This window comes from Ostreococcus tauri (genome assembly GCF_000214015.3).
Source record: "Ostreococcus tauri WGS project CAID00000000 data, contig chromosome 02, whole genome shotgun sequence".
In the NCBI taxonomy this organism is placed as follows: Eukaryota; Viridiplantae; Chlorophyta; class Mamiellophyceae; order Mamiellales; family Bathycoccaceae; genus Ostreococcus; species Ostreococcus tauri.
This window is the reverse complement of record NC_014427.2, coordinates 356,321-379,030: the sequence shown is the minus strand read 5'-3', so window position 1 is coordinate 379,030 and position 22,710 is coordinate 356,321. Positions and strand designations below refer to the sequence as shown.

At 48.9% G+C, this 22,710-nt stretch overlaps 13 protein-coding genes across 13 annotated transcripts; 6 read left to right on the top strand and 7 right to left on the bottom strand.

Annotated features, from left to right (window-relative positions):
- Nucleotides 1-477: 477 nt before the first annotated feature.
- OT_ostta02g01750 (unnamed product) lies at nucleotides 478-1,026 on the top strand (the record flags this gene model as incomplete). Its single annotated transcript, XM_003074945.2, has 1 exon — nucleotides 478-1,026. The coding sequence occupies one exon, from the start codon at nucleotides 478-480 to the stop codon at nucleotides 1,024-1,026; it is 549 nt and encodes a 182-aa protein (XP_003074993.1).
- A 763-nt stretch (nucleotides 1,027-1,789) lies between these two features.
- OT_ostta02g01730 (Transketolase binding site) lies at nucleotides 1,790-4,015 on the top strand (the record flags this gene model as incomplete). The annotated part of the gene is made up of 1 exon (XM_003074944.1): nucleotides 1,790-4,015. The coding sequence occupies one exon, from the start codon at nucleotides 1,790-1,792 to the stop codon at nucleotides 4,013-4,015; it is 2,226 nt and encodes a 741-aa protein (XP_003074992.1).
- Nucleotides 4,016-4,115: 100 nt separating this feature from the next.
- OT_ostta02g01725 (hypothetical protein) lies at nucleotides 4,116-4,443 on the bottom strand (the record flags this gene model as incomplete). The annotated part of the gene is made up of 3 exons (XM_003074943.1): nucleotides 4,116-4,252; nucleotides 4,300-4,344; nucleotides 4,395-4,443. The coding sequence occupies 3 exons, from the start codon at nucleotides 4,441-4,443 to the stop codon at nucleotides 4,116-4,118; spliced, it is 231 nt and encodes a 76-aa protein (XP_003074991.1).
- Nucleotides 4,444-4,842: 399 nt separating this feature from the next.
- Nucleotides 4,843-4,995, bottom strand: OT_ostta02g01720 (unnamed product; the record flags this gene model as incomplete). Its single annotated transcript, XM_022985037.1, has 1 exon — nucleotides 4,843-4,995. One exon carries the CDS (start codon nucleotides 4,993-4,995, stop codon nucleotides 4,843-4,845), a length of 153 nt encoding a protein of 50 aa, XP_022840729.1.
- A 1,359-nt stretch (nucleotides 4,996-6,354) lies between these two features.
- Nucleotides 6,355-6,553, top strand: OT_ostta02g01710 (RWP-RK domain; the record flags this gene model as incomplete). Its single annotated transcript, XM_022985036.1, has 2 exons — nucleotides 6,355-6,369; nucleotides 6,425-6,553. The coding sequence occupies 2 exons, from the start codon at nucleotides 6,355-6,357 to the stop codon at nucleotides 6,551-6,553; spliced, it is 144 nt and encodes a 47-aa protein (XP_022840728.1).
- A 400-nt stretch (nucleotides 6,554-6,953) lies between these two features.
- Nucleotides 6,954-8,570, bottom strand: OT_ostta02g01690 (Pyridoxal phosphate-dependent transferase, major region, subdomain 2; the record flags this gene model as incomplete). The annotated part of the gene is made up of 8 exons (XM_022985035.1): nucleotides 6,954-7,125; nucleotides 7,174-7,280; nucleotides 7,329-7,462; nucleotides 7,522-7,824; nucleotides 7,877-7,976; nucleotides 8,026-8,082; nucleotides 8,139-8,290; nucleotides 8,351-8,570. 8 exons carry the CDS (start codon nucleotides 8,568-8,570, stop codon nucleotides 6,954-6,956), a joined length of 1,245 nt encoding a protein of 414 aa, XP_022840727.1.
- Nucleotides 8,571-10,463: 1,893 nt separating this feature from the next.
- Nucleotides 10,464-11,141, top strand: OT_ostta02g01680 (Ubiquinone biosynthesis protein Coq4; the record flags this gene model as incomplete). The annotated part of the gene is made up of 1 exon (XM_003074936.1): nucleotides 10,464-11,141. The coding sequence occupies one exon, from the start codon at nucleotides 10,464-10,466 to the stop codon at nucleotides 11,139-11,141; it is 678 nt and encodes a 225-aa protein (XP_003074984.1).
- A 56-nt stretch (nucleotides 11,142-11,197) lies between these two features.
- Nucleotides 11,198-12,079, bottom strand: OT_ostta02g01670 (unnamed product; the record flags this gene model as incomplete). The annotated part of the gene is made up of 5 exons (XM_022985034.1): nucleotides 11,198-11,281; nucleotides 11,332-11,445; nucleotides 11,494-11,544; nucleotides 11,590-11,692; nucleotides 11,742-12,079. 5 exons carry the CDS (start codon nucleotides 12,077-12,079, stop codon nucleotides 11,198-11,200), a joined length of 690 nt encoding a protein of 229 aa, XP_022840726.1.
- Nucleotides 12,080-13,362: 1,283 nt separating this feature from the next.
- On the top strand, nucleotides 13,363-14,270 carry OT_ostta02g01660 (Nucleotide-binding, alpha-beta plait; the record flags this gene model as incomplete). Its single annotated transcript, XM_003074934.1, has 4 exons — nucleotides 13,363-13,435; nucleotides 13,550-13,722; nucleotides 13,771-13,996; nucleotides 14,077-14,270. The coding sequence occupies 4 exons, from the start codon at nucleotides 13,363-13,365 to the stop codon at nucleotides 14,268-14,270; spliced, it is 666 nt and encodes a 221-aa protein (XP_003074982.1).
- A 105-nt stretch (nucleotides 14,271-14,375) lies between these two features.
- Nucleotides 14,376-15,768, bottom strand: OT_ostta02g01640 (Ankyrin repeat; the record flags this gene model as incomplete). Its single annotated transcript, XM_022985033.1, has 9 exons — nucleotides 14,376-14,408; nucleotides 14,460-14,605; nucleotides 14,654-14,843; nucleotides 14,894-15,010; nucleotides 15,058-15,139; nucleotides 15,201-15,280; nucleotides 15,328-15,400; nucleotides 15,447-15,589; nucleotides 15,640-15,768. The coding sequence occupies 9 exons, from the start codon at nucleotides 15,766-15,768 to the stop codon at nucleotides 14,376-14,378; spliced, it is 993 nt and encodes a 330-aa protein (XP_022840725.1).
- Nucleotides 15,769-18,254: 2,486 nt separating this feature from the next.
- On the bottom strand, nucleotides 18,255-18,455 carry OT_ostta02g01630 (unnamed product; the record flags this gene model as incomplete). The annotated part of the gene is made up of 1 exon (XM_003074931.2): nucleotides 18,255-18,455. One exon carries the CDS (start codon nucleotides 18,453-18,455, stop codon nucleotides 18,255-18,257), a length of 201 nt encoding a protein of 66 aa, XP_003074979.2.
- Nucleotides 18,456-19,387: 932 nt separating this feature from the next.
- On the top strand, nucleotides 19,388-21,277 carry OT_ostta02g01610 (Cation/H+ exchanger; the record flags this gene model as incomplete). Its single annotated transcript, XM_003074929.1, has 1 exon — nucleotides 19,388-21,277. The coding sequence occupies one exon, from the start codon at nucleotides 19,388-19,390 to the stop codon at nucleotides 21,275-21,277; it is 1,890 nt and encodes a 629-aa protein (XP_003074977.1).
- Nucleotides 21,278-21,360: 83 nt separating this feature from the next.
- OT_ostta02g01600 (V-ATPase proteolipid subunit) lies at nucleotides 21,361-21,876 on the bottom strand (the record flags this gene model as incomplete). Its single annotated transcript, XM_022985032.1, has 2 exons — nucleotides 21,361-21,761; nucleotides 21,813-21,876. 2 exons carry the CDS (start codon nucleotides 21,874-21,876, stop codon nucleotides 21,361-21,363), a joined length of 465 nt encoding a protein of 154 aa, XP_022840724.1.
- Between the last annotated feature and the right edge of the window lie 834 nt (nucleotides 21,877-22,710).

Below are 22,710 nucleotides of genomic sequence, written 5' to 3'. Positions count from 1 at the left end.
TTTCACGTTTCACGCGCGATTCTCGTTGCCCTTGGTTCCGATCGATCGTCCTCGATTGCGTCGCGACGCGGCGGTTTTACGATCTGAAGACTGATGAACATCGAGTTTACGTAGTCTCGCTGCGCTTGCGCTCATGGGGCTCGCTGGGACTGACATCCAACGGCCACGAGTCGCACCGGGAAGGGAGCTCGTGGCGCAGAAGAGAAAAAGTAGACGTCGACGCAGTGAATTGCGTCGCTTAAGCGCTTCAAGGAAGTTCTACGTGACGAAAAACGCTGGGTTGGCGAGGACAGATCCCAACCATTGGTCTCTCAACAAGGTGGCGAAGAAGTTCAAGTTGAAGTCGCCGAACCGGTAGTCGTTCTGAGCAAGCTTCTCAAGGCTCGCGGTGTGAATTCGCGCCCAGTGGCAAATGGTGGCCAAGATAACCCCTTGCGCCCGATTTTAAGCGAGACTTTGACATCACAGACAAAGCTGATGATGCTGGTGACTGATTTCGTGAAAGACAACGCGGTCAAGATCAGATCGGCCGACGTTGCATTCCTTCCCGGTGGCGTCACGAGCGACGCCGCGATGGCGAGAGCCGAACTCGGGGTGAACAACGCCAAACGCGCGGTCGAGGATGCTGAAAGGAAGCGGCAAGACAAAATACGCAAGGAGGAAGACCTCTTGTGTCAAGCGATTCAAGATGCGCCCGCAATATTGGCGCGAATCGAGTCTCTCAACGATCTGCGCGCGTGTACTCGAGCGCAGCTCATCACGCTCCATCGCAGCGTTTTGAGACTTCATCCAAGGTGGCAGCTGAAAAAAGCTGACCTGATCGCCGCCCTGACGCTGGAAATATCAAAAGAGATTGAAAGTAGGAATCAGCACGCGGAGCCTCACGCTGAACTGCCCGGCGTACCGGTGCCAGCGCCCATCAACGCAATTGACGCAGAAATGCTCAAAATCGCCCACATCGAGCCGATGACGGAGACTCAAACGTCACTCGAGCCGATGCCGATGGGTTGGAAAGATGGAGTGTAACACTAGTGTTGTAATCATTCTTTGATTCTTTGAAATCGGCGAAGCGTCGGCGAGTTGTGAGAACGTAGAGTTAAGGAAACCTCCCCATACATTTTCAAACGATTCGGATCCGCGGGCTGGGAGCCGCGTCTTCGACGTCCGTTCGTCCCCAAACTCGGCGTGTCACGAGTTCGCTAGCTTTCGCATCGTGTCGCAAAAAATCGCGCGGATCGCGCGACGAGCGACGCCGCGACGCGTCGCGGCGACACACTTAAGTATATATCGGTCGCATATTTAATTTTAACCTACCGTAGAAGTCCTAATTAGCGCCCATACTTAATAATTCCAATTTCGTTACAAACCCTCGAGAACGCGTCCGTCACACGCGCGCGCGCGACGCCAAAGTTAGGTGTTACATTTTTCGACCCTTTTTAGGACTTTTACGGTATACGCATTTCAAGCGGTACTGCTTGGACGCCGACGCGTGATGTCGAATTCATCATGTTTTCTTCTCGAACATATTTAATGAAAATAACTCCTGATATGACAAAAAAACAAACCCTACCTAAACCATAAAAATGTGATTAAGCGTGTGTGTGTGTGTGTGTGATTCCGCCGTCGGACGCGATAGCGAGAGTTGGACTGGTGGATATCGCACCTACGACGCGACAAGAGTGGCACAACACCGCGGTTCCACGCCAGTCACACGCGAAGAGTCATACGGTGCGCATATTCACCAGACTCCTCGCTTCGCGTAGTCGAGTTGACGCAAAAGAAAGCCACAATGGGCATCTTATCCCTCCACGTGCAGCGCTGTCGTGCCTCGCTCCCAGCTTCTCGCTCTACGGTAGCACGTAAGCACGCCGGCGCCACGCGTTGCTGTCAAGTCATCAAACGTGCGTCATCCAAATCTTTATCCGCGCTGCATCTGAGATCCCGAGGCGTCACGCAAGTTTCTTCGCGCGAAGATATCGAGGAATTAGATGGTCAGATTGAGGGCATCGAAGGTTATGGTGCGATTTCAACGAAGCCCGCGACCCCGCTCTTGGACACGATCAATTTTCCATCTCATCTGAAATCATTGACCATGGGTCAACTCAATCAAGTGGCGAAAGAGCTTCGCGCCGATCTCATTTACAACGTGTCACAGACCGGCGGTCACCTCGGTTCGAGTTTAGGAGTGATCGAGCTGACTGTGGCACTCAACTATGTCTTCGACCAACCCGAAGATAAAATTATATGGGATGTAGGTCATCAAGCGTATCCTCATAAGATCTTGACTGGCAGAAGAGACAAAATGAACACGATGAGGCAAACGGGCGGTTTATCCCCTTTTACGAAGAGAAGCGAAAGTCCCTACGACTGTTTCGGGGCCGGACACAGCAGTACTTCTATTTCAGCCGGTCTTGGTATGGCTGTCGCTCGAGATATGCAGGGTGAAGACTTCCATGTGATAAGTATCATTGGCGACGGTGCCATCACTGGCGGCATGGCATACGAGGCAATGAACAACGCCGGCTTTCTTGACACGAATATGATCATCATCTTGAACGACAATCAGCAAGTATCGCTTCCCACGCAATACAATAGCTTGAATCAAGATCCTGTTGGTGCACTCTCGTCAACGTTTGCACGACTTCAATCATCGCGCCCACTGCGAGAGTTGAGAGAGTCCGCAAAGGCCATAACAAAACAGATGCCGACACCAGTTCAGGAGGTCACTGCGAAAGTCGATGAGTATGCCCGTGGAATGATCAGTGGATCTGGCTCTACTCTGTTCGAAGAACTCGGGTTGTACTACATCGGAACAGTCGACGGTCACAACTTGGAAGACTTGGTGGCAATTTTACAGGAAGTCAAGGAAACGAGGAGTGTTGGTCCTGTGTTGATCCACATAGTCACCGAAAAAGGCCGCGGATACTCCTACGCCGAGGACGCGCAAGACAAATATCACGGTGTTTCAAAGTTTGATCTGGCTTCAGGGCGGCAAAGTCAGCTGAAAGAGAACGCTCCAAGTTACACGAAGGTCTTTGCTGACGCGCTCATAGGAGAGGCTATGATGGATGATAAAGTCGTGGCAGTGCACGCAGCGATGGGTGGTGGAACAGGCCTGAATCACTTTGAGAAGTATTTCGCTGATCGAACGTATGACGTTGGTATCGCAGAGCAGCACGCTGTTACGTTTGCCGCTGGTCTTGCGTGTGAGGGGTTGAAACCAATGTGCACCATTTATTCAACGTTTTTACAAAGAGGGTGGGACCAAGTCGTGCACGACGTGGCGTTACAAAAGTTGCCGGTGAGGTTTGCAATGGATCGTGCTGGCTTGGTTGGTGCCGACGGTCCGACGCATGCGGGTGCTTATGATGTTACTTTCATGGCATGCCTACCTGATATGGTCGTGATGGCACCGATGAATGAAGCAGAGCTCTGTCACATGGTCGCTACATCTTTAGCTATAGATGACCGACCATCTTGTTTCCGATACCCCAGAGGCGCCGGTGTTGGGTTGAATATGGAAGATGAAAGTGTGAAACTTGTCAATCCAGGCTATAAAGGTATGGTTCTAGATATTGGCAAAGGAAGAGTCCTTCAAGAGGGCACTGACGTCGTCTTGCTGGGCTACGGCACTCCAACGAATAATTGTCTGCAGGCCGCTCAGATGTTGCAGAAGTTTGGTGTTAGTGTCACTGTTGCAGATGCTCGATTCTGCAAACCCTTGGACGGCGAACTCATTCGCCGTCTTGCCAAATCACATCCCATATTTATCACTGTCGAAGAGGGCGCCATCGGAGGCTTCGCTTCACACGTCATGCATTTCCTCGCTACTGATGGACTGCTGGATAGCGGCCTCAAGTTTCGTCCGATGATACTTCCTGATCGCCCCATCGACCACGGCTCATATTCATTCCAAGTTAATGAAGCTGGTCTAAGCGCTTCTCACATAGCATCCACGGCGCTTTCACTGGTTGGAAAACAACACGAGTCGCTCGAGGTCCTCGCAAGAGTTTAGCACGCGACTAGGAAGCACGTTTCGTAATTCGAGCTCATCTCGACTGATGCCCGCGTTGAAGTGCGCATTATAACTCGACAACGATAAAATCAGAAATGTTTCAGAGGGAAGCGCCTTTGAAAAGAAAATTTTGGTTTATATACTTGCTTCCGATGCCCACACCAACGCCCCAAGCGAGTCCGAAGCCCACACCGCAACCACCTCCGACGCCCAAGCCTAGTAGTCCTATGGGCGCGCCTACGAGTAGAAATTAAAACAGGCGCAGCGACCGTGCACAAAGTTACCTCCGAACCCCCAACCGACTCCGAAGCCGCACCCGATGCCGATACCTGCAGGACAGTGTTACGGGCATGTTCCCAGCTACGAATACACAACTCACCTAATCCAACGCCTCTTCCGGCGAGCCTGCGATCTTTCTGCGGCGACATAGAAAGTCGTTTACTGGTGAAGGTTGAGTGAGCGCAGCGCGCGCACCCTGTGAAGAAGACGCGAAACGCCAGAGCTTTGGGCTGTAAATAACCAAGGACTAGGGGTGCACGCTCTGGTACAGAGTTTTGAAAACTCAGTTTTCTGGTACCAGTGTACCGGGCAGAGTTTGTATTGGCAAACAGTGTTGTACCAAGCGTTTTGAGGACGTAGGCTGAAAAGAGATTGCGAAGGCCGACAGACAGCACCGTTCATAACTAAAGTTGGAAAAATTTATATCACACGGGTTCAGAGAGTCCCTACACACATGACGAGTCATGAACCGTCTAGAAATACATATTTTACATCATTTAGGTCTAAAAGTTTGATTCTACAACATATACGAGAGGTACTTCCTATTGCTAATTTGCTCGCCTTTGCTTGCCTTGGCGTTTGTGTTCATCGACCATCTTCTCGTGCCAGCCCCTCTTCCTGCTCAACGCCGTATCACGCGCCGCGCCTCTCATAGGAATCGCAACCAGGTTCGACATACCGATCACGCCATCGCCGTCCATTTTGTTCCCCGTATATTCTCACGGATGTTGTTGATGGTCGCCACTGGGATGTTGAAATCAATGTTTGCGAGGAAGTTGGCGTCTGTTGCGCGCGCGTGCTCATGGAACTGATACTCATCCTTCCAACCGTGCAGTTGCATCTGATACTTCTTGACGTGCTCACGGTAGCATTCTTGAATCTTGTGCGCGGTATACGTCGGATGTTGTGCGATCATCCTCTGCAATATTGCTCGCGTTGTTCGCAGCATCACCACCGACTGCGAGCGAGCGCAAGCGGCGGCGTGCGACTCCGCAGGGTCCCACGATATAATCCCACGATAAAACCCTAGTTAGGGTTGATGACACATGCACAGCACTGCAATACACGCTGACACCACAGTTAAGTGGATACGATGAACAACACGAGGCGTTCAAAGTCCTTTCCGAAGCCCGTAACGCGGCTGAAAGCGACACGTCGAGCGCTTGTGCGCGTAGAACACTCGCGAGAAATAGACACCTAAACCCTATGTAGGGTTTAGGTGGGGTTTAGACGTGGTTTCTTGAGAGTTTGGCGTGGAGTACCAGAGCGCGAGGAACTGCGTGAGGACGTCGCTATGTCCGTCGTATGCCACAGAAACTGGATGAATCTGATGTGACATGCATGTATCTACAACTGTTCATCGCTGCGCGCGTCCTCGCTGCCTCGTCGTCGCGTTATCCGCGCACACGTGTCGCGTGTTGCGAAAACTTGCCGAAATTTGTACAAGGTAAAACACAATGGCTGTACCCTGGGACCTCATACTGTTTGCACATATACAAGTTTTAGAATGGCAATTTCAATAGTTTAACGCGAGAACGCTCATTCGCTGAATTGGAAAATCATCCACCCAAGATCCGGCGGAACCGTTCAGAGGGATACTGGCTTGAATAGATAGTGTACTATGCAATTGTATTAAAATGTATTTTTATATATTTAGATAAGTTTCAATGGATACTACATACGTACATGCGAAATGATAAAAAGTTGCTTCGGCCTGAGATTTAGCCACCCCCCCCATAGATCGTGATTTACCCAACCTAGCCCTCGAGTTACACTCTTCGGGTATGGTGACAATAATACGCATGTATACACGATGGTTCGTGACTCATCACGTATTAGGGACTCCTCTAAAGAAGGATCGAAGGTGTGGCCCGACCAGACTGGTCGGACCAGAAAACTTGCAACATGGGTCGGGCGGGATGCGTAACGGACGAGCGTTACATTTGCACGCAAACAAGCAAAAGTTCCCCGCTGCCGTGTCAGGCATCCATCTGATCCTCCCGCAATCGCGAAGTGATTCGCTCTAATTGCAGAAAGCGGGACACCAATTTTGATCACCGATGACGTCAAAGCAGGTGACTACTCGAATACTCCTCTAAAACCAAAAAAGTCATGAATCTGAGTCTGCAGCAATTGACGCGGCTGTTCGGCGTTCTCAAGATTGAGGATGCCGCAAAAGAACTCGGTATAGGAATAACTGCGTTAAAAAAGCGTTGCCGCGAATATGGGATATACCGCTGGCCGCACCGACAGGTATGAAAATGGCATCTCCCTTGACTTATTCTCACCCACTAACCATCAAGTTGAAGAGTTTAGATAATCTAATAGATGAGTTAGATAAACTAAAGTTCGGTGATAGAGATGACACCTGTGTCAAGGTAAGTGACTATTAACCTTTCGTATGTGGCTCAAATGAACGTGCTATGAAGGAAGCTATCGTGCAGTTGAAGTATTACAAGCAGAAAATAGTGATGGATCCGTGCTACAAGATACCCCAAAGTGTGTTTCGTTTAAGACAAGCCCAGTTCAAGGTACTTCGCTACTCGAATCGTGAGGTTAAATTCAACTTCTAATGTACGATAGGACAAGCATAAACGATCGAAACACTCCGATGATGATTAAATTACTAATACTCTTCTGGTATTGACTCCAAACTTACTCATTTGCTCGAAATTGATGTCAAACCAGCAATGATGGCATCAGTGTCTTCTGGTCTACCGACAGAAATACGGATGCAATCCGATATCTCTTTAGGTGACGAGTAATACCGAATGACGATCCCGCGCGCAAGTAAACTTTTTTTTATGAACTCTGCACTTGCTCCCGTAACCCTGCAGGAAGTTGAGCAAAGAGCGGTACGACAACTGTGACATACTCGCCTGCACAAAATAAAATTGGATTCTGAAGGAAAAGGATCCATAAAATCGAACTGCGACAATAAAGTGAACAAGCGCGCGCGTTCGCACACAATTTTGTCACGAACATCCTATCAGCTTCTAAATTTAAAGTCACGCTGCGTTGAAAATATCCAAACCTGCAAATAAGTGGGGTTTGATAGGGCTGCCATAGCGGCCTCCTCCGCAATTACTGAAACATTGTATGGCTGTTTGACGCGCCAAATAAACTCTATCAGTTCGTTTGGGAAAGCACCGTAACCCACGCGGATTCCTTCGCGTAATGAAGTATGTGAGTGAAAAAAACTTCGTCGACAACGGCGAGTAATTCACCTGCAAGTCCAGCACGTTTGCTGAAGGTACGGAGAACAATTAAGTTCTTACGATTGGGTACTTCTGCTATACGACTCGTATAACTTGAGCTAAACTCCACGTATGCCTCGTCCAGTACTACGAGCACTGGAAGACAAAGTAAACGTTCAAGATCGCTCTCATCGAGAACACTTCCATCCGGGTTGTTTGGAGACGTCAAGAACAAAATCTTTGGATTGTGCTCTGCGACGGCTCGTTCAATCCCATCAACGTCGACTCTAAATGAAGGGGCTGGCCCACGTTTTACATCAATGACACAACCATCTGTACTTGATGTAAACGAGACATAGCGAAGTGGCTTTAGCTGTTGACATACCATTTATGTAACTGTCAAACGAATACATTCCGAAAGTTGGAGGAGTGTTGATAACCTTATCTCCAGGCTCAAGTACGACTCGCAAGAGCAAGTCTATCAACTGCGTGCGGTGTTTAAAACTTCTTATCTAGAGGCAATTACACAAATACCTCATCTGCACCACACCCGACAAGCAAGTTTTCCGCTGGGACCTTGCATTCTGAAGACTAGATGCAGTGTAAGTTCTCGTCGTAATGCTGATCATTGATCGATATGATCTTACCAGCATCGCTCGCAATCGTCGCGACTCCGGGTCTGGGTATATGTGCGGGTAGGTCACAGTCCGCAGTGCATCATAGACCTCTGGAGGTGGGCCGTAAGGATTTTCATTAGCGTCTAGCTTGATGATTTCCGAAGTTGGACGTTGCAGTTGTTCTACATTCGAGTGTTGTTTAGGAGGAAACACGTGGGGGAGAACGTAAGTTCAGAACATACCTGAAAGCACCTCAAATGGTATTATTGGTGTGTAAGGTTGCAGATTGATTATGTGTTTCCGAACGAAATCTGTTGTGATGAGTTCGTTCGAAGTCCGCGAGCTTTTCGCTCGAGAATGAGAACTGTTGGTACGGGATGTTGAGCTTTTTTGCCTGTGCGGTACCCCTCGCCCGTTTAGGTACATTTTCGGGTTGTGAGCGAGGCGAAATCGCGCGCTCATCTTCCGCGTTGATAATCCGTTCCCTCGTTGATCTTGCGAAAATGAGGCGACGATTACAACGGCCGCGGGGCCAACAGAACGTCGAGAAGGTGCCCCGTTTTAGTGATACTGGTCGACTAATCTTAGTCTGCCTCGTATCCCCCGTAGTTACTCTTCGGCCACCTAGTTAACCCGAACGTCGTACTCACCGCGCACTACGTCCCATCGAGATCCATCGAGCGAATTTTGTAAACTCACCGACCCTCGAGTTACACTCTTCGGGTATAGTGACCCTCCCGCGGTATATGGATTTTGACACGGCGCACACGACGAGTCGTGAATCGACCTCTTTTTGGGGCTCTAAAATCCCGGATTTTGACTAATCTCGGGGTTGGTTGTGCACACCTTTTCTTGGGTCATAATCGGTCACGTCATGTATAGGTAAACAGTATGATCGGGGTACTCCAACTTGTGTTTTACCTTGTACAAATTTCGGCAAGTTTTCGCAACACGCGACACGTGTGCGCGGATAACGCGACGACGAGGCAGCGAGGACGCGCGCAGCGATGAACAGTTGTAGATACATGCATGTCACATCAGATTCATCCAGTTTCTGTGGCACACGACGGACATAGCGACGTCCTCACGCAGTTCCTCGCGCTCTGGTACTCCACGCCAAACTCTCAAGAGACCACGTCTAAACCCTACCTAAACCCTACCTAAACCCTACATAGGGTTTAGGTATCTTTTTCTCGTGAGTGTTCTACGCGCACAAGCGCTCGACGTGTCACTTTCAGCCGCGTTACGGGCTTTGGAAAGGACTTTGAACGCCTTGTGTTGTTCATCGTATCCACTTAACTGTGGTGTCAGCGTGTATTGCACGTGCTGTGCATGTGTCATCAACCCTAACTAGGGTTTGGTTAGGGTTTATCTAGGGTTTGGGCAGGATTCAAGGTGGTCTCCTCACGGCTCTGTCAGAGTGAGGTTGTTCTGCCTATTACATTCGACTGAGCGATTTCATCTCGTGAGAACGTCAGTGATCCGATAGTGTGTGATGGATACTACGTGTGGCGAAGCATGCGCACGTCCTCGCTGCCTCGTCGGCGCGTTATCCGCGCACACATGTCGCGTGTTGCGAACACTTGCCGAAATTTTTACCAGGTGAAACACAAGTTGGAGTACCCCGATCATACTGTTTACCCATACATGACGTGACCGATTATGACTCAAGAAAAGGTGTGCACAACCTACCCGGAGATTAGTCAAAATCCTAAAATCCCGGCGAGGGGGTACGCGAGAGAAACGCGAGTCACGACCAAGGACGATCACACTTTCCAATCACACTCACACTCACACTTTTCCAATCACACTCACACTTTTCCAATCACACTCACCCTTTTCCAATCACACTCACCCTTTTCCAATCACACTCACACTCACACCTACACTTTCCAATCACACTTTTGTAGGGTTTAGGTGGGGTTTAATTTTTGGCATATTAGGGGTTATTTTCATTAGATAAGCATGAGAAGAAAATATAATGAAATGGACATCACGCGTCGGCGTCCAAGCGGTCAAATCGATGGGGCATTTCAGCACATCTTTCGCGCGCGTTCTCCGACGCGTGGAGTGATTTGAGTGCGGGCGCCCAAACCTAATCTCTTGCGCAAGACGCCCCAAAACAGCTGCAATTTGCATCTGCAATTTTGCACTTGCATCTTGCAGGTAAAATTTCCCCCACCCCTAGCGGTCAGTCCAGTCGACGAGAAGTTGTCCGACCGCACTTAGGCCTGCAGAGTGCACGGCTCACGGCTTTTTGGTCAATCCGTGTCCACCCGCATCGGCTTACACGAGTGAGTTATCGTGCTTCACGATGTTATCGAGGCGTCTGTAGACGCAAAAGTTGCGTGACTCATGGACTATCTACTCCTCACTAAAAGAACGCTTCCCAAGTTCCTTCTGCCTTCTGCTGCTGCATTTGGTGCGATGGTTCGTCCTGAACGGGCGGACTTAGTGGGCGTAACGAGCGAAACGGTCGGGGTATTCAAATATAAACAACTTTTATCGCAACTCTCGGCGGACAGAGAATCGCAAAATGTACTCCAAGGGCAAGTGTCTAAGATATCCAAGCATGCGCTGCTCAAAGCTAGACTATGTGAGCGTGGTAGTCTTGGTCATGCGTATGCCTCCTTTATGGACAGCCGGATGTTTGAACCAAGCGACAGGCCACCCGTCAGATTTCTCGCTGATGGAAAGAGTCAGCTCATTGCAGTCAGGATGCGTGAAATCCACGACATCTTGCACGTTCTCTTTGATTGTCCAACGACGTTAAGAGGTGAACTCACCCTAAAAGCGATCGAGTTCGTGCAATATGGGATTCCTGCGCACTGGGCCTCCACGTATTTCGCATCAAGTCGGCTAAATCATGAAGAACAGTACTTTCTTGCGACCAAACTTTTACCTTGGGCGGTGCGGGCAGGTTGCACGGCATCAAGGTTGCTTGTCATAGATTATGAGGAGTTCTTCCCGGAGCAAATAGATCATCTACGCAGCGCTTGGGGGATCCAGGTTGTACCGAAATCTTTCTCGTGATATGTGTATGTAACACATTGAGTGACTGGCATGGCGTCGTCAAGAATGAAACTCTTTCACCAGGCGTTACCAATGAATAGGAAAGCGCTCAAGCAGCAGGCAGATGCCATCAACATAATTAAGATACCTAACCAAGTCGCCTTGGATTTTCTTAGTACTGGATGCAATAGAGTTGAGTGACTTCTTGTACCTTCGCCCGGCCAATTGCATACTTCTGTTCTACAGCTTTCAACATCGCTGAGGTCAGTGGAGTCAAAACGATCGCGAGCCATATACGAAGCGCCTTCGTTACTTGACTACCGGTCTTTGGATGTATATAAGAATCAATCAACAATTATGCAGCTATACTTACCCAAACGACAAGAGCAGCTTCTAAGAGGCGTCCTTGAGTGAGAAGGCTAGACTGTACCTCTTCAAGAAAAAGTCATCTCAGTTGAAAGAGTCTTACGTTGTTGAGAAAAAGCAAATAGGCGCACGTGTAAAAACACGAGTTCAGAAAACCATAACTCAATATTCCGGCCGGACCGAGTTCTTTCAGTCTACTTGTTTGCCTAGTCAAGTTTAAATATAACTGCGAGCTGAGTCGTATTCAACTCGAACCTCGCAATGCTACTTCTGCTGAAAATCGACACAAACTTGCTCCTGTCCTCTCGTCCTTGCGAGCATCCATAAGAGGGAAAACCTCTTGATGCAGTTAGACTTGCACATTTCCTGCTAAAGCTCTTTCTGTTGAGGAGCACCTCCACCTTGTTATACTCGCGCACGGGCCCACCGAAGCTGTTCGTTCGTCTTGAGCACACATCCAGATCATAAAATCGTATTCTCATACTCCCACTGCGAAAGTCAGGATGCATGTGGAGCTCTGCCGTCATCCGCGCGCGCTTCGGCGTTGTCGGACCTATCGAAAGTCGAGTCGACTTGGTCGACGATTTAAGCATTTGGGGCTGACTACTCGAGAGTCACGACGTCACGACTCTACAATGTAAAAATAACGCTGTCGGCACCCTATCATGGGAATTATTATCCCGAAAGATTGAGGGCTCCAAACCCCAGTCCGATCGTCGTACGAGGTCGGTCCTCGCGACGGGCCGTGACCGAGGGCGACCCCCGCCCCGGTGGAAAAATTTATACCGCCCCTTTAGAGAGTCCTTCGAGATCGCTGAGTCGCGAATCGTCAAACATCGTGTACATTGCGTCTTTTCGTGTTTTTAAGGGTAAATTTATATATCGCCCCTTTAGAGCACCCCTAGCCATTTTCCCTTTAGAGAGTCCCTACATGCATGACGAGTCATGAAATGTCAAATATCACAATACATTGTGCCTTTTAGCACTGTCAGATCATTACATCACATCACCACTACCGGGTGTTTTCACCTTGTGAAAATTCGTGAAAAACTTGATGCGTGACAAACACGAGTGAAATCAAGCGACGCGACGCAAACTTTAGACGACCGACCGCTCGCAAACAGTGATATATACTCCGCGTTACATAAATTAAGCAGTTACGCATCGTCAACACACTCACACGTGTGCCCGCTGTATCATTTGTATCGCAGTTGCCCTTACACTGTCACGCTGAACTGATGTATTCCAAACCCTAAGAGATGTTCATCGCGCCGAATACCATTCGAAATGAAGAATGCACGCAATGGATCGCGTTTGTGAGGACCCATTGATGTTACTGTCCGCGACAACTAAACCCTATGTAGGGTTTAGAGCGCTGCGCGTTGGACAAGAAATCTGTTAAGCAGCAAGTTAGAATTGCGATGGTAATCCCACGCGTCGTCGGGGTTTGCGCGCTGTGAAACTATGCGAGACATTCAAAACGGGTCTGTTGTCGTCGTTTTCGGGCGTTTTCGTCGCGGCATAGTGGTTACGTCGTCCGTTTCGCTTCAAATCATGCAACTCTGAAGCGTCAAATTTTTCACGAATTTTCACAACGTAGAAACACCCGGTAGTGATATAATTATCTGACAGTGCTAAAATACACAATGTATTGTGATATTTGAACGTTCATGACTCGCTGAGCTCGAGGGACTCCTCTGAAGGTCTGAAGGTGCGATATATAAAATTTATCCCTTATGCCGAGGAAGCTGCCCGGACTGCACGCCGGAGAAGCCGCCGGTCGTTTCCTCGGCTGCACGGCCCTTGGCTCAACGACTTTGGTCGGAAGCTGGCGAAAACCCTCAAAGCGTTAACGTTGACAGTAACTAGCGTCGAAATGACTACAGTCAAGCAGCAAGGCTCGCACACCCTTTATGTGAACAATTTAAGCGAGAAGATATCCAAGCAAGGTAAGTCGAACACTCACTCCGCTCGATGTCCACGAACCTCCAAGCTTTGCAATGAAGTGCACAGCTGGAGAGAACGAGCATACGTCATCACTGTCGCTAACAATCGCAACATAGAGTTACGAATGGCGCTTTATTCAGTGTTCTCCTCGTTCGGGAAGATTCTTGATATCGTGGCCGCCAGAACTTACCGACTTAGAGGACAAGCCTGGATAGTTTACGACACCATGGATGAAGCTCAGAGAGCCTTTGAAGGCCTACAGAACTTTCCATTTTACGATAAACCATTGGTGAGATTGTAGGTGTTCTTCAATCGCTGCTTTGACAACTTCTTCTAGAAAATTGCGTTTGCAAACCTGTCGTCAGACGTTATTCTTCGGCGTGAAGGAGAACAAATCAGCAGAGTTGCGTCCGCCCGGGTAGTAAGAAGGGCAGAGAATCAAGAACGTGAGCGTATGCGACGTACGATGATGGCAGGTGTTCTGTTATCACACGAAGAAGGGGCCGACTGCGACGTCTCAGCTAGCAAGGAAAGAAAATGTATCCTAGTTCAGGGACTTCCCGGTACGTATGCAACTTGCATCGAATATCACTCGCGTAACCTCGCGTCAATCCATTGACTGACAGTGTACATACGCTCTCAGCTGCGACAACAACTCACATGCTGACACTCCTTTTCCAGCAATTTCTGGGCTTCAAAAGCGCAAACATGTCTGCGAAAGAGATAGGGATAGGACAAGTAGAGTTCGACACACCCGCTCAGGCTTCGGCGGCTCTGAATGGCTTACAAGGATTCCGACTAAATGCGGCGCACTCGATTGTTTTGTCATTTTTGTGACATCGTATGGCTTTGTAACAGTGACTTCTTGTTTCTTTGAGAGACATGCGACACATGCTCACGGACGTGACCGTTGCACTATACTCGCTCATCTTGTTGCCAGCGTTAAATCCACGATAAAAGTTGGGTATCGCGCCACTATAAATCCTAGTTGATTCCTGTTCGATTGCGAAGACGCATTTTTCTCACCTGAATTAGTTTTCCTTGCTTGCCAGCTGTTCTCCCATCTCCAACAGTTAGGACCTCTTTGCCAACAACATTTTCTACATTCCGTTCAAAAGCTGAAATGACATCGTCTGATATATCCATCTCCGTCACCCACATGTCCTCATAACCTGTTTTAATGTCAATCATAGTCGTAGTTTGATCATTTCTTTGGGTACCATCAATCCAACGAACTAGGTACTCCCTACCACTATTTGACTCTCTCATAGACAGGATTCGATCTGGAAAGACTTCCTCATATATGTGGCTCTCAATCGTGGATAATATGGATTCTAAAGACACTCTTCTCGAATATGTAGCAGTGGTGACTGGCATATTTGCAAGAAGGGTACGCAATAAGCCTTGAACCTACAAAAGTGGCTGTAAACAGATGTGGACTGCATATGTCAATGGCGCACCGATCGACCTGTTCTATCCTCTAGCTCAGCGTCGGCTCCCGCCTCAAGGAGGCACCTAAGTGCATCTAGGTGCATATAGCCAGCAGCGAGATGCGCGGCCGTATATCCATCTGAATCCTAAGCGAGCGTTCGAAATGAAGTACAAACCGAGCGAAGAGACGCACTTGAGCATTCACGTCAGCTCTCTCTTTCAAAAGTTCTTTCAGCGTAACAGTATTGCCAACGCCGGCGAGAAAGTGGATTGGGCTGATGCGAATTGAAACGTATTGAGATGTGGCGAACACTTTCGAATGTCAGATGATGATACCTCCTCTGTTTTGCATCTCTTGAATACAGCAGAGTCCCGCAGCTGTGCTGCAAAATGCCCTCAAGGGCAACATCCTCGCCCTGTCAATATTTGAGACAGGATAAAATCACTGAATAGCTAAAAAGACCTGTCTACATGCACTCCACCAGTTTGCATCATACTGTGTTTTCAAGTCATCAGCGATGTATTCTCCAGAAAGCCTGCACGTTGTCAGTCTCTGGCACGGAGTGTAGAACGTGTACTTACCAAACTTTGGTCGAATCTTCGAGCAATACTAGAAACTCAACGCCAAAGACCTTATTCCGTTGTAATATTCGCACGTCTTCGACACGCGCAGCTTGTTTTGTGACTACACTGACTGACGTATCCGCAGACTCAGTCAACACCGCCTGCGTGCGTTAGTTTCACTTTTCTGAAAGTGCGGTGGCAGTTAACGTACGAATCGCTGCGGGCTCTTTTGCCATGTGCGATAGCAACGTGAACCGGCAGGCCCTGTGCGTGGTGTAGGATTCGCACGAGTTGCGCTCGGCAAGAATGTGCTCCCACGTGGCCGCGCAGTGAGAGACATCTACCTGGCTTATCTTAAGGCTCGCAGAACCGAAGTTGTTAGCGAAGGGCGACGTTCCGTACGTGAAATGCGCTCAAATATTGAGCCCGCGGCGCGAGTGGTTGGCAGGATATATCTGCTGAAGGAGACGCTCTCCAGACAGAATATCCAGACTCGCGAACTAACGACGCACCTGAGCCCTGCTCCGGCGATCCAACTGCGGCTTTCACGATTACGTGCACTGATCTTGATCACTGAACATGAACAGTCCCGGTTGATCACATAGTCGTCTAGGGCTGGTCTAGGTTGGGTAAAATCTGCATCACGATCTCCATCACGACCCGAAACTTCGTGATTTGCATCACGATCACCACTGATAGATCGTGATGCGACCTTGGAGGAAATTGTCCGAGTGTCCGAATTTAAATAAAAAATTACATGATAGATTAAATATGTGTATAATATGTGACACATGGCCTGCACCACTGTTCAAACTTTCACCAACCGTTTCGACGCGGGGTGCTAGGGTTAGAACAGTGACACAATTTACTTATATCATCGCTGTATTTCCTCGACATCGGTGACGAAATGTCATATTATCAGTAACGTGATGCGTATCAGGTAACTATACCTGTCAATATCAGCAAATGATACGCTTTACATGCTCTCAATATAGCATCACGATCTCCGTCACGACATCGTGATGCGCATCACGATCACGACTCATAGATCGTGATGCGACCAACCTAGGGGCTGGTACAGTCTGTATCGTACAGAGACCGTAACAAGTATGGCTCCGCGGGTCACCATCAGATATTGTAGTGAACATTCCGCTTACAAAATCCGCTCGCCGAGCGGTCGGGATAAATTTATATTGCACAGCTTCAGAGGGATTTTGACTAATCTCCGGGTAGGTTGTGCACACCTTTTCTTGAGTCATAACCCCTAACGTTATGTATGGGTAAACAGTATGATCGGGGTACTCCAACTTGTGTTTTTACCTTGTACAAATTTCGGCAAGTTTTCGCAACACGCGACTGTGTGCGCGGATAACGCGACGACGAGGCAGCGAGGACGTGCACATGCTTCGCCACACGTAGTATCCATCACACACTATCGGATCACTGACGTTCTCACGAGAAGAAATCGCTCAGTCGAATGTAATAGGCAGAACAACCTCACTCTGACAGAGCCGTGAGGAGACCACCTTGAATCCTGCCCAAACCCTAGATAAACCCTAACCAACCCCTAGTTAGGGTTGATGACACATGCACAGCACTGCAATACACGCTGACACCACAGTTAAGTGGATACGATGAACAACACAAGGCGTTCAAAGTCCTTTCCGAAGCCCGTAACGCGGCTGAAAGCGACACGTCGAGCGCTTGTGCGCGTAGAACACTCGCGAGAAATAGACACCTAAACCCTATGTAGGGTTTAGGTGGGGTTTAGACGTGGTTTCTTGAGAGTTTGGCGTGGAGTACCAGAGCGCGAGGAACTGCTTGAGGACGTCGCTATGTCCGTCGTATGCCACAGAAACTGGATGAATCTGATGTGACATGCATGTATCTACAACTGTTCATCGCTGCGCGCGTCCTCGCTGCCTCGTCGTCGCGTTATCCGCGCACACGTGTCGCGTGTTGCGAAAACTTGCCGAAATTTGTACAAGGTAAAAACACAAGTTGGAGTACCCCCACCATATTGTTTACCCATACATAACGTTAGGGGTTATGACTCAAGAAAAGGTGTGCACAACCTACCCGGAGATTAGTCAAAATCCATTTAGCCACCCCCCCTCTCACAGATGCGAGTCCTGATTGGTCGTATGTGAATGGATTTTCGACAGATTTATCGCTGTTTGATAGTTTAGAAATTCAATACATTATACGTTGGTCAATTGATAAAAAGTTGCTTCGGCCTGAGATTTAGCCACCCCCCTGTTCGAACCCTAGCACCCCACGTCGAAACGGTTCGTGCGAGCTTGAAAGGTTAAATCACGATCTATGGGTCGTGATCGTGATTCAAATCACGAAGTTTCGGGTCGTGATTTAGATCGTGATTTGAATTTTACCCAACCTAGCGACGCGGTGTGTTGTGTTCGCGACGCGGTGTGTTGTGTACGGACCCGAACGTCGTACTCAACGTACGCTGCGTCCCATCGAGTGCCATCGAGCGAATTTTGTAAACGGACAGGCCAGTATTCACTACAGTATGTTATGGTGACCCGCGGAGCCATACTCGTATGACAGCTCGAGAAGAGAATGTCCAACCTCCAGTCCTCGGTTGACCTGATTGCTGGTAGGACTGCTTGAAATGCGTATCAGGAATTTCCTGATACGTATCAGCGTACTGGTACGTACCAGCCGAATGTCCGAACGTGTTAATCGTATGGGTAAACAGTATTGACCAGCTGGTACGAGCTGGTACGAGCTGATACGAGCTGATACGGAGGTGACGAATCGACGAGAACCGCGCGAGAACCGACGCACTTCGCGCGCTTACTCTATCTATCGATTCAATTTTCTACTCTTGCTACGTCTGTCCTTCTCTTGACGCTCTAATGCCTTGCGAGCTGCCTTCTGTGCAAAATTTGCCTTTGCCTTGTCCCGAGCGGGACGCGAGTCATCATCCTGTACCTGCATGTTTTCATCGAGGTTACCTACACATGTCATTTCCGTTCGATTCGAAACGTTTACAAGTGGTAACATGACTCGGTCGTCTGTGTCTTTGACGTACTGGTCCACATGCTCGTCACCTGACGAGAAGATTTCGTCGTCTCTGATTCCATCTTCATCACCATCGCTGTCAGCAACTACCACGGCACCGACGGCTACTTCACTTTCTTCTACCTCGCACACGTCTCTGATGTCAAATGTATGCTTCGCGGGGCTGATACGTGGCTCTTCCTCCCTCTTCGATGTTGTCAAGCGCTCGAGGAAGGGAAGCTTCTTGAGCACCCGCTTCCTCTTGTTCCATGCATCATCGAATTTCGCCTGATCATCGCGCAGCGCGCGCTGCGCGCGCCGTTTTCCGCTTCGCCATCTTCGCTCATCACCGCGACGCCCGCTTCGTCGACGCTTGACATCGAGCGTCGACGACTACCGCGCGCAAGTACGTGCGCGAGTGCTCAGCCGTGAGAATTCAGATTCAAACTCGCGCGAACCCGTCAACGCCTAAACCCCGGTCGCACCCCCTCGCCCGCGCGCGCGTCGTTCGTCTCTTCTTTGTGCTATTTTCACGCCGTTTGGGCGCGGCGTCGCGCCGCTGTGGCGTCACAGAGCGCAACCTCACATATTGAGAGCTCAAAAGTGACCTGTATCGGGAATTTCCTGATACGTATCAGAATCGACGATTTTCATACTGTTTGCCCATACGAAAAGTCTGTTACGTTGATACGCTAATACGGTATCAGTACGTATCAGGCCAAGCAGGCCTATTTGCTGGAAATACTACTACCTACCGGACACGCGTCATGTATCACACGTGACTTGGGAGCTTGCAGCGCTTCGCCTTGGTCGACGTGGTGCCACTCACCGGAACTTGAAGAACCACTCCAGCGCAAGGGTAACGCGAAGTAAAGTATTACCAGCGCTTGAACGCAGAGTATTCTGGGTCAGGGCTTCTTCGTAACGCTGGGCCGATGAGGCTTTGTACAGGGCTCATCGTGTTGTGGCTATATGCGGCTGTTGTGGTACACGCCTACGGATCGGGAGAGGAACGTGAACGAACCAGTCAACTATTAGAGAGTACCCCCACGACTGAAGCCACGACGACATTGACGATCGACGCCGCAAAGGACCGAGTTTTCAATAAGACTATTGCAGCGCAGTTCAACACGCTACTTGAGAAAGAGTTTGACGAAGAGCAGCTCGAGGTGGGAGGTACCACACCTGGTGCCGGGAGGAGTTTCAGTGACTCCGTTCGAAATGAGGGAGCAACGCTTGAAACGGTGGTCCGCCTTCATAGACCTCGTGGCAGTGACGTGCCAACAGAAATTTTTCATGACAAGAAAGTCTCAGAAGAAACGGAGCAAATTTCCCCACAGGTCGCAGCAGAAGACGCTTTGAGTGATACCGCTAGTAGCGTAGACACTTTAGATAGAGGACGAGAAGTGGCAGGATCCGGTGTCGATTCAAAGGATGGGCCTCAAGTAAACAAACGAGAAGGTACACTATTTACTCAACTTGTTAGCGTCAAACGCGATATAAACAAGGTTTTATCCAATGAAGAAATTGACAACGATGTTGACCGTTTAGTTGACTCAGCGGACAATGAATTCGTGATATCTAATCCTAAGAGGGGAACAATGGAGCTGCAGCAGGATTTGCGATTGATAAACGATCTTGTTATCATGCTATGTTCGGCGGCGTTGGGGGGCTCAACCTTTGCGCTTCTCAGGCAACCTCTAATCACTGGCTATCTTGTGGCGGGCTCACTTGTTGGTCCGGGTGGTTTGGGCATGATAGTGGAGCTCGTTCAAGTCGAGACTTTTGCGCAATTTGGCATCATTTTTCTCCTTTTTGGGTTAGGCCTTGAGCTCAACGTGTCAAATCTCCGGCAAGTTCACATTGTGGCCGTGTATGGTGGTGCACTTCAAATGCTACTTTCCATGCTCGTCTGCGGTGTAATTAGTGATTTCGCGGGCGCATCTGCTAAGGAGGGGATCTTTGTCGGTGCTTTTCTGTCTGTGAGCTCAACGGCTGTAGTGAGTAAGAGCCTTCTTGAACGGGACGATCTCCATACAGCGACTGGGCAAATTACTATGGGTACGCTAATACTACAAGACTGCGCAACTGGCTTACTATTCGCTCTTATCCCGGTCTTGGGCAGTAGTGAGGGTGTCGGTTCGACGTTTTTAAGCTTTGTCAATGTTCTGATGAAGATGATAATATTTATGCTAGTATGCACAGTGCTCTCTGGGATAGTGACTACGAGGTTGTTCAGATTCGCCTCGTCATATGGTGATGAAAGCTATCAACTCACAGGTGTAGCTTTCTGTCTGCTCGTAGCTCGCATTACGGAAAGGTTCGGGCTTTCCATGGAGCTTGGTGCATTTCTCGCTGGGGTCGCGGTGTCGGCAACCCCATATGCCGAAAAGACTCTTCATAGTCTCGAACCCTTTCGTAACATCTTTACCGCGCTTTTCCTCACTTCAATTGGTCTCATCATGAATCCGCACTTTCTATGGTTGCACTTGGACGTACTACTTCTGTCGGTCTGCTCTCTAGTTATATTTAAGACGACATTGATTGCTGTCGTCGTGCGCGCCTTCGGGTATAACACGTATACGAGCTTCACTGTTGGAGTATCGTTGGCGCAAGTGGGAGAACTTTCGTTCGTGCTCCTTTCAAGGGCTTCTGCGGTCAATCTAGTTGAGCGAAAGTTATACCTTTTACTCCTTGGAACGACAGCTCTGAGTCTTGTGCTAACACCTACCCTCTTCAGGGTGACACCTGGCATATTGAGAGTCGCCACTGCTGCTCACTTTATCAACCAAGACGACCAGTCCCTGCCTTCGCACAAGTCTTAGCCGTGAACAACTGCAAAAAGATGACAAGTAGACAGAGGGGCATATGTGATGTAACGCAGAAAATGTAAAAATATATACCCGCTTCAACTACTTTGCACAAGGATCATGCCAGAAATGAGCCCGTACAGTGCAAGGGCTTCTGAAAAAATCAGAATTAAGACAGCAGGTGCAAAAATTCTCGGTTTACTAGCGACGGCCTGAGTTGAGCTTTCTCCGATAACACCTACGGTTACACCGCTCGCAAACTGTGCAACTCCACAGCAGACTCCTGCGCATAGATGTGAATTGCCACTGAACTCGGAGTATTCCTTGCTCGAGCCACTCAAACTTGCAAGAATAATTATACTGAGCACCAAGCCATAAATGGCGCGTACACCTGCCATTGCGACAGGTATGATCGCCTTGACTGTAACACCTGGATTTCCAGTGGCCCCTCTGCATAGACCCAATCCTGCTTGTGCGGTACCGTATGCTGCTCCCAAAGCTAACATGGAGACTCAGCGTGTCGGAGACTAGTCAGAGTGATACCAAGTACCTGATAGGGTCAAACAAGCAACAGCGCCAGTGACACCGTAGAACTCGCCGCGGTTGATAGCCATCCCCGCACTACGGCACACAACGCTTGCGGCGTGTGCTATTCGCAAATGCTCGCGGCAGTTTTATTGAAACTGCGGCAGCTCCTTGCACGGAGACTAGTATGGCTGCAGCAGCTGGTTACTTGTATTCCGCGCAGGTATCACGGAAGGCTTGTCCGAGCTTTGGGACGACGATGGTTACCAGCTGGGTTGGGAAGAATCATTATAATGATACTTGTACTTGCATCACTTTAGGCCGACTAAGAGACGGGTGTTTTCCAGAAACACGGTGTTAGGATTATTGCAGGCTAAATACGGTTATATAGCCTTCCCGAGTCCTGAGTATGTGACGAGTCATAACTCATTACATGTAGACTCTAGAGTTCGAGACAACTAGCTTAGACTTTTAATGAAACTATAGATCTTTACGCACAGAACGCGCTACGACGCGATCACCACGGGACCTTAAGCTTACACTTAGGGCGACTAACAGCAAGCCATTTTCATAACTTTAAGTCCGAGTTATGAGAAAAATGGGGGTAACAGAAAGCTTTTTTCATTAAAGTTATGAAAATGACGTGAAAATCCTCCTAACTCGGGCCCGAGTTATGAAGAATTTTCACGTTTCTTCATAACTCGGGACGAGTCAATCCTTGAATTAATTTCGAGGGGGTCGAGTTAGGCCCAAGTTATGAAATTCTGCTGTTAGTCATGTGACGCATAACTCGGACAAGTGGACGTGAACGGAATCGAGTATGATTGAGATCACAGTTCATGACTCGTCAACGTGCCCGAGTTATGACGGAGTTATGAAAATTAGCTGTTAGTCATTTTCGCCTAACTAGGGTCTTAAAGTTA